The sequence below is a fragment of the Jatropha curcas genome, chromosome 11, assembly GCF_041381405.1.
Source record: "Jatropha curcas cultivar XTBG-Jc1 chromosome 11, XTBG_Jcur_1.0, whole genome shotgun sequence".
Lineage (NCBI taxonomy): Eukaryota > Viridiplantae > Streptophyta > Magnoliopsida > Malpighiales > Euphorbiaceae > Jatropha > Jatropha curcas.
The window spans coordinates 4,187,513-4,197,029 of record NC_143161.1 but is presented as its reverse complement, the minus strand read 5'-3'; the positions used below and the strand labels follow the sequence as shown (position 1 = coordinate 4,197,029).

Below are 9,517 nucleotides of genomic sequence, written 5' to 3'. Positions count from 1 at the left end.
AGTATACAAATCCTACAACTGCGGAGTCACTAACTGTTAGTATACATAGCAAAATAATTATGGAACTAGGAAAAATTCTTTATTACCCTACGCCGAAGAAACATAGCCTAAATCCGATTAAAGGAAAAACCTACTTCCTGAAAAATCAAACAAGACATGTGAGTTTTCTAAGGAGTAATAATTATTACACAACACACGCAGTCACACAAATGTGTACACATATTAATCTAGTCATCCGACTAGTTATATGCTCACGCAGCCAGTCACACAAATGGCATATCACCAGCACTCACAATCATAAACATCTTCATATAATCACATCACGTGGAAATTAGTCAGTGGCGCCACCTGAAACCCCAACGAGCCGTCCTCACACATGGCTCGCCCTCTCATACATGTGCACCAGGGAGCCGATCCCCCATACGGCCAACTGGTCTAATCCTCACTGACCAGTCCTCTCATTGTATTTCCATTCTCTCTTTTCTTTTCCATACCAACAGGAGGCAACCCGGTGGTCTCCATCCAATCTAGATCATCAAGTGCTCACAACAGGAGGCCACCCTGCGGGCTACAATCAAATCTAGATTATCAGGTGCGCAACAACAAGAAGCCATCCTGTGGTTTTCCACATAATCCATATCATCAGGTGCACACGGGGGCGCCGATCTCCCATTTTCCCGGCCGACGGTCAAATATCATATAATATTCGGATCCATATCACAGACCGTCCTCACAAACCCACGGTGGTCCACTTCATCCCAATTCTACACAAACAAAGCATAGCATTATCACAACACAATTAATCAAACATTGCAATCAAATGCAGACATATTAATCAATTAAACATCGTAATGCAATGCACAATTAAACATCCAAAATCAATGCAAATAAATAAATAAATAGTATTAACAATAAACAACAATAATAAAATAAATAACAATAATAACAATAATAAGGAAAATAAATAAATAAATATGTAAATAATTAAATGAGTAATAAAGATAATAAATAATTAGAGCACTCTATTTATTACGTACCAAGTTATAGAATTAATCTAAATGAACTTATTTAATTATGACATTAATTAAAACTAGTCTAGATTCTATTGAAATTTCGGCAGCATCTCCCCTAAAAACAGGACTATCTAAATATCACAATAATATATATATATATATATATATATATATATATATATATATATATATATATATATATACACACACACACACAGCCCATCCGTCGGGCAATCAATCAAATCAAATACCCGTCCGCCTTTAAATGACATTATCGCCATTTAACATCCATAACAACTTACATGAGCTTAATTCATATTCTAAATAACATCATTTATCAGTCATTGGATACATATGTATGTATATACAAGCATATGTGCATAATTAACTTTCACGATTAATTCTTATTCCATATCTTTTCATTGGTACCTAGGCATGTAAGACTTCAAGCTTAACCTCAGTTACCACTTATTAGAACAAGAAGTTTTACTCTATTCAAATTTACACATTATGTTCTAAGTATCTCGTATCATCCAACTAACAACATCAATAATTAATCACCAATACAAAATTTTAACTTTACTTTATAAGGTTAAGCAAATAACTAAGTAGTTAAACAATTGCAAATTTATATTGGCTTAACGTTTATATCCTTCTAGTGTAACTATATATATATATATATATACCTTTAATAATTATATGCAATTATAATTTATAAACTCTTCCATTTCCTTGTTATTAATTAAGATCTCGAAATTCCATTTAATGATCCATGAACCATCATCTATTGAATATGAATAAGCATTTATGAATATCTATCGACCTGGAAATTAAAAAAATACACTTCCTCATCCATATTTGTCTTCTACAACAATTTAATATATTTGCTGCCACTACACAGATTCGTAGTTTTTCTACGCTAAAATCTTAAATTGTACACCAACTAACCAATCTGTTGCAAATATTAGACCTACTACCTCATATGTACACTATCAAACAATAATTTGAAGGAATAATTAAAAATAAAATTCCTAAATTCCAGTTTAATCTCATAGCACACAGGCTGGCAAATTCACTAATCAACTTACCTTACTAAGAGAAAGGTTGGAAATTGCTTACCCAGTTGCGAAAATGTCGGAAAAGTGCAAGACAGAAAGGAAATGCCACTGTCCCTGCCGAAGAACGATATCGCAACTCCTTGCGATTTGCTGCACCAGTAGGTGAACGACGATGGAGAAGGGGAGAGCGGAGCTACACCGTCGACGGGGATGAAGCTGGAGTCGATCGATCGCCGGAGAGTTGAGCTAAAGAGGCGACGCGATTTCCCGATCACAAACTCGCAAGTCTGCTGTGAGTCTACGCCAGAAACGAAAGGAGAGAGAGAGGAAGGGAGGCGAAGGCTGCTGCAGTGAGGAGGCGACAACGAGGTTGGCGATGGTCTCGGGTGATCGGAAAAAAAAAGGGAGGGGGAGGGGTGTCGCGCACATGGCGCTGGCTCCAGGAAGAAGAAGGGAAAAAGAGAAAAAGAAGGAAAAGAAAAAAAAAGAAAAAGAAGAAAAGAAAAGAAAAGAAAAAATCTTGGGGCTTCTAGACCATTCCGGTTCGATTCGAACCGGTTTGGTCTAATTTAATGATTCGCCTCGATTTTTGCTCGGTTTGCAGGTTTTTCACTTGGTTTTCAAGCTATTTGTGTGGTTTTCAAAAGATCAATTTAGTTTTAAGGCCCGGTTCGATTTATTTTAATTATTTAGTTTGGTTCCATAATATTTTCTCCATTCACTCAATATAAATAAAATGTGAACAATTATGATATTTGATTTTTTTTTAGGGTAATTAATTTATATATATTCATAACAGATTAAATTGCTGGAGTTTCATATTATTTCTTGAAAATTTTTAACTGCCCTCAAATCGAAAATTCTGACAATATATTTGGGCTTGGGCCCAACTCACAACACTTTGGACCCAAATTTAAGATTGTTTGGTGTTTAAAGTCCATATAGTCAAAAATCGAAATTTTTGATTTAATAAAAATTTAAAAGTTTTGAAAATAAAAATTTGGAGTATTTCAATCTTAAATCTCTCTGTATTTATTTACCAACAAATTATTATCTAATGTTTGAATGGAATAATACATGAGCAAGCAAGAAAAAAAAAAAAAAAAAAACAAAACACAAAATTTCAACAAAAATTTTAATTAGCTTTTTTCCTTTTCTTTTTCTATTTAAATCATTTTTTCTCAATGACAAAAGAAACAAATAAGTTTTTAATTGCTTGATAAATATTATAAATAAATAATATTTAATTTGTCTTTTGAACTTGATGATAATAAATAATTTATCAAAAATTAAATATATAATTTATCAAAAAATTGATGCTGTGAAACATAAACATTCAATGTCTTAAATCAGCCAAATTGATTTTTTAATTGAAAGGTCTTATTAAAATTAAGTTAAAAGCATAATTTTTGTAGATTAAAATAAACAATGGACGAAAAATGTTTATAGAACATTATGCTATTTTACCAAAAACAGGGGCAAACATAATTCTATTTGGATTTTGGGCACAGTAACAGCGGTATAGGTTGGCATATTTCAGAAGGGGGTTATCGAACAATCCAGACAGCAAAAAGAAAATCTATACACAGAAGCATTATCCCTCGTGGGGACTACTCTATTCCAGAACATTGAAAATAATAAAACAAAACTAACAGACAACAGCAATTTGAAACAAATATATATATTATATGCCGTCTTGAAACCAGAATATGACCGTTGATTGAATCTACATCTTGTGCCACGTCAGCAAAGGAACTCTCCTCGTAGACTGTGACCGAGACCTGCATTAGAAAAAGGTCTGACACGCTTACAATAAGTTCTCTGTTCTATCAAAAAAACAAAAAAAAAAAAAAAAAGAAAGAAGTTTTCCTCTGCGGTAGGCCTCAGCGCTTACCAAGAACGTCCGTGCTAATAATGTCAGCGCCCAATTAAAAATCAGTCAAAAGTGAACAAATGTAACAAGAAAATGGATGGGCATGACCAGGATTATAACTCCCGGTTCTCTAAAAAAAATGTGGTTTGATTTTAAAATTACCGGTTTCATACTGAAACCAGCGATTTTGATTCTAAATAATATGACCCAAAATGGAATCATAGCCACACAGTTTTAGTTATAGTTTGAAAATGAAAACAATTATTGGCATGGTTTGAGTGGAGTTCACAAGCGAATGCCCATGAAAATACTATCAAAAGCAAAAATATCCTCGGTCACATTATTTAATTTCAATTGTGATCGATTTGATTTCAATTTAAAATAAATTATATGGTTATGCCTATAACTTAAGAATGAAATAAAATCAACCCATAGAACAAAGAATTAGCCAATTTAATAAAGTTAATTTTCAATTTTCAGCTTACAAAAATTAGGGATGATTAGGAAAAAATGGATAAAATAATAATTAACGGATCAATGATTAATTTGATTTTAATGGTTCGGTTCAAAAAGAATTCCTAAAACGAACCGTTGGTCGCTCCCTGCGTAATTGCATTTAGCTGCAGCTGCTGTCTCTTGTAGGCGGAACAGAAACAAAAAAAACAGAAAAATCCATCTCTTTACAACTAAACTAAATAACAATCCACTCTTAGTCCTTAAAAAACCACTCCACTCTTTCAAATACACTCGTTTCTGTTTCAGTTCCCACCGAGACCTCAAAAGGAGCTGCCTTTTCTCTTTCTACTTTCTCTCTCTAGAAATTCCTTTTTATTGTTCTTTTTTCTTTGTTCTTTTTGTGCTTTCTAGTTAAGTCTACAGATTTCCTATCTGGGTTTTATGGTCTTTGAAGATTAAGGAGTTGTGCTGCTCTGTTAAGTCTACAGATTTCCTATGGCTGTGCTGTTCTTGCTTTTCTTATTGGTAGTTTCTGGAGTTTCTGCTGATGAAGGTAAGTTTATACATGTGCTCCTAGCTGCTTTTATATTATTTTTTCAAATTTTAATTTTTACTCAGGTGCTTTTCTTTTTTACTTTGCTTGGTTCTGTACTTTCTCATTTGTAACTCCACGTTTTGTGTTTAATTAATTTGAACTCAAACTCATTATTATGTATGTTTTTTCTATCGTAATCCGAAACTATGATTTTTAGCTATTGGGTGTTATTTATATTCCACTATTTAATTTCAAAGTATTTCCATCTCATTTCCTTTCATTTTAAATTACTTCCTCTGTCTGCATTGATGTGCTTCTCTGGTTGAGCTTCTTTATATCCTTTATTAGGTTTGTTATTGAATCTGAGCGGTTGAGCTTTATAACCAATGGGCTATGGAGGGCCTCAAATGTTTTTCATCTTGTGATTCTATATCTGCTAATGACTTCTTTCCCAGTATTTTGTTTGAAATATTATTTCATACTAGCTTAGCTTTTTAGCTGTTAACTGGTTGGAACATAATGTTAGAGACCACAGAGCGAAGTTCTGAATAACTAAAATTTGTTTCAAGTTCTTAATGTTAGATGAGGTTGCTAATTAATACTTTAGCTGAAAGAAGGTTTTTGAGTTTAAAGTCACTATCTTGTTTTACTTTAATGCAAATCTTTCAGTTGAAAGCTGCAAGATAGGGATGGAGAGAGAATGTAGGTAGAAATTTCTTCTTTCCCTTAGGTGATTTACTTTGTTGCCACTTAAGTGAAGCAGCTAATCTTTCCTTTGTTGAGAATTTCTGATCTCTTCTCTACCCCCTTTTATTGGGGAATCTTAACTACATTGCGTCCCAGCTCATGTGGCGGTCCTTTGCCAGCTTCTACTGTATTTTTATACATACATAGTAGGACCAAAATACCCTAAACTTGAGGATGTAAACACATTTTGTTACACGAATTGGAATCCTAGAAATCTGTTTTGAAGGGCATAATTGTCATCTTGCTGCTTTGGGTTGTAACATGTTGCATTTTATATTCCACTACATTATATTATTCGGTTCATTACCTTTCTGAGTTGTATCATATACAATATAGATCTGATTGTCCGGGTATTATGGAGTACAAGCATGCTTATTTTCTTAGATATTGTATTTTAAACACAGGGAAATATCTATGGTTAAGGACTTGTAAATTCCTGTTGACAATCATGGACTAAGTGCTGAGGCTTTCACCCGGAACAAAAACTTAGGAAGGCAATGCTCCATAAATTGTGTAAATTCATTACCAAAAAAGACAAAAACAACAACCTGAAACTAACTTGAAGTATAAGTTGTAGGTGACTCATTGGACTATTGACCAACTTATAACACTATCTGGCTCGTTGGTTGGGGTTGATAATTAAGGCATTAATCTGTATTAAGCTCTGGAATCATGGTATCTTAGTATGCAAACTTTGTTTTGAAATGATGGTAGGAAAAAAAAGAGGAAAAATTAACATATGTACCTATACTGGTGCGGTTCCTCCTATCCCTACCCGGCCCTCTCCTTTTTAACTCTTTTAGTTTCAGGGTCTCAGTTTTTTAACTTTTCCTCTCTGGATTGGTATTACCCATGCTTAGTGTTGTTGCTAGGTGTTTTAGATGCACTTGTTAAATTGTGTGGATGTTTATCAGTCGATGGGATCATGCTGACTGGAGCGAAAGGAGTTCATTAGGTCAAACTAAAGTTTAATGCTACCCTTTAGGGATCACCATCTGTGAACTAAAGATGTGAAAATATTTTTCCATTGTATTTTCTCTCATATGTCAAATGCTTGCCTCTTGTGTGTTTCAATTCTCTCCTGCCAAAGCTTGTTTGTCTCATTTAAACATAGTTTTGCAAGTATTCATGATCAGATCATGGGCTCTTTTGGTTTACCATGAAGATGAAATGTATTATCAAACAAGGACAATGACCTTTACACTTAAATGACTTTTTCCAGATGCTTTTATTGGTGTAAATATTGGTACTGCCCTCTCAGACATGCCAAATCCAACTCAGGTGGTGGCCCTTCTTAAGGCTCAGAATATCCGACATGTCAGGCTTTATGATGCAGACCGGGCCATGCTCCTTGCACTTGCCAACACAGGGATCCGTGTAACAGTTTCTGTTCCTAATGAGCAGCTCCTTGGAATTGGTCAATCAAATGCCACTGCAGCCAACTGGGTTTCTCGTAATGTAATAGCCCATGTTCCTGCTACCAACATCACAGGCATAGCAGTTGGATCTGAAGTTCTAACTACTCTTCCAAATGCTGCCCCAGTCCTTCTCTCTGCCCTAAAGTTCATCCACTCTGCCCTTGTTGCATCTAATCTTGATGACCAAATCAAAGTCTCTACTCCACACTCTTCTTCCATCATCCTTGACTCGTTTCCCCCTTCTCAAGCTTTCTTTAACCGTACATGGGACCCAGTCATGGTTCCCTTGATCAAATTTTTGCAATCGACTGGGTCATACTTTATGCTGAATGTATATCCATATTATGATTACATGCAATCAAATGGTGTGATTCCTTTAGACTATGCTCTTTTCCGTCCCCTCCCTCCTAATAAGGAAGCCGTGGATGCTAATACACTTCTCCATTATACTAACGTCTTTGATGCTATAGTTGATGCAGCATATTTTGCAATGTCCTACATAAATTTCACCAATGTTCCCATTGTTGTGACTGAGTCTGGTTGGCCTTCTAAAGGCGACTCCTCTGAGCCAGATGCAACAGTTGAAAATGCAAACACTTATAACAGTAACTTAATAAGGCATGTCCTTAATAATACTGGCACTCCCAAACATCCTGGGATTGCAGTTAGTACTTATATTTATGAGCTTTATAATGAGGATATAAGACCTGGACCAGTTTCTGAGAAGAACTGGGGACTCTTTGATTCCAATGGCGTGCCAGTTTACATCTTGCACTTGACAGGTGCTGGTACTGTGTTGGCAAATGACACTACAAACCAGACCTTTTGTGTTGCGAAGGAAGGTGCTGACCCAAAGATGTTACAGGCAGCACTAGATTGGGCTTGTGGACCAGGAAGAGTTGATTGCTCTATTTTATTGCAAGGTCAACCATGTAATGAGCCAGACAATGTGGTTGCACATTCAACATATGCTTTCAATGCTTATTTTCAGCGGATGGCCAAGTCTCCAGGGACCTGCGACTTTAAAGGCGTGGCAACCATTACTACCACTGACCCAAGTAAGAATCTGTATTCCCAGCGAGAAAGAATTGGGTTAAAAAAAAAAAAGAACACAATAACAGTAAAATATTTAGCAATTATATAGCAGCTTTGGTAATTAATTTATGAGCTTCAATAGGCTGAGTTGTTGGCAGCTAAAAAGTGTTCTAGCAGAAAAGCATCTAGAAACCTAAGGAAAGACACTGGAGAGAATCTGACCATCAGTGACTCATCGTGAATGTGGGGGAACTCCTTTTCAAAATGGTCTATAGAGTTGGTAGCTTTTGTGCAACTACAAAATAATAATGTTCTAGAGAGTTTGGTCTTGTTGCCTAACAGTTTGATTTTTTTAGAGATTCTGGAGAACCTGTCTGCTAGACGGATATTTTTTATTTTTCCATTTCATAAAACCGCAAGCAGAAAAAGTTTCCAGTACATATTACTTATTGTTTGTTGACTTTACTTGCTGTTTGTAGAATCACTAATATTGTTTTACTGATGCAGGTCATGGTTCCTGTATATTTCCTGGAAGGTAGGAATCAAAGCTTTAAATTGATTTAACATATTCTTCTGTAATTAGTACTTCACAAAAATTTCTTGTCATTCTCTATCTCAATATTATTTTTTCCTCAATTTTAAACTCTGCTTGTATTTTGAGTGTAGTGCTGGAAGAAATGGCACTTTTACAAATACCACATCGCTTGCCCCATCATCCAATTCAACGAGTTCTGACAGCCCTCCACTATATCTCTATAGTGCAAGTTCTTTTACAATCCCTGTGATTATGGCTGCTTTGCTAATGAGTGCAGTTTTCTTGTAAAACTTCTCATTTGTGTTGTATTGAATTCTTGGAAGCCCAAAGTTTGTAAAAAAAACTCGGTTTCAATTCTCCTGGACAACTTACAGCATGCCCAATTTTGGTTCTCCAGTGTAGGAGTTAAGGGGTGATGTGGTTGATTGAGCATAGAGCCATGAAGTAGTTCCCATGTTCTAACATGAGATGGTCATTTGATTTTGTACAAACCAGCCAAAAGGATTATTTGCTTGGGAGTTTTGTTGTAACTATCTCATTAGGGTGATATGGATGTATTCTTTAAACTGTATTTGGAACACCTTCATTCTATTCGCTAGTATGACGATTTTTTTAGGCTGCACAATTTTGATGAAATTGTTTCTTCCGGCTACTATTGTTTCCTGCACAAACAGTATGCAGTGACTTTAGTATAGAATTCTGCAGAGCGCATTGAGGCGTTCGAATTTATGTTTCATTTTCAATGTTCACTTTTTTGGAAGGTTTGAAATTTATAAACTGGATTTTTCTCTGTTCATTTTGTACATTGGAAAATGGAAATGTGTGAAGGGAAGGGGCTGTTAAAACT

At 35.2% G+C, this 9,517-nt stretch overlaps 1 protein-coding gene across 1 annotated transcript; it reads left to right on the top strand.

Annotated features, from left to right (window-relative positions):
* Positions 1-4,600: 4,600 nt before the first annotated feature.
* On the top strand, positions 4,601-9,295 carry LOC105634104 (O-Glycosyl hydrolases family 17 protein). Its single transcript, XM_012216892.4, has 4 exons — positions 4,601-4,953; positions 6,905-8,158; positions 8,643-8,670; positions 8,802-9,295. The coding sequence occupies exons 1-4, from the start codon at positions 4,896-4,898 to the stop codon at positions 8,956-8,958; spliced, it is 1,497 nt and encodes a 498-aa protein (XP_012072282.1). The 5' UTR covers positions 4,601-4,895; the 3' UTR covers positions 8,959-9,295.
* Positions 9,296-9,517: the final 222 nt, after the last annotated feature.

Excerpts from the sequence above, each read along its gene's own strand:
- LOC105634104 (XM_012216892.4), top strand. The coding sequence starts at position 4,896 with ATGGCTGTGCTGTTCTTGCTTTTCTTATTGGTAGTTTCTGGAGTTTCT. Across the intron at positions 4,954-6,904 it reads TGGAGTTTCTGCTGATGAAG|ATGCTTTTATTGGTGTAAAT; the intron begins GTAAGTTTATAC and ends GACTTTTTCCAG. Across the intron at positions 8,671-8,801 it reads TCCTGTATATTTCCTGGAAG|TGCTGGAAGAAATGGCACTT; the intron begins GTAGGAATCAAA and ends TTTTGAGTGTAG.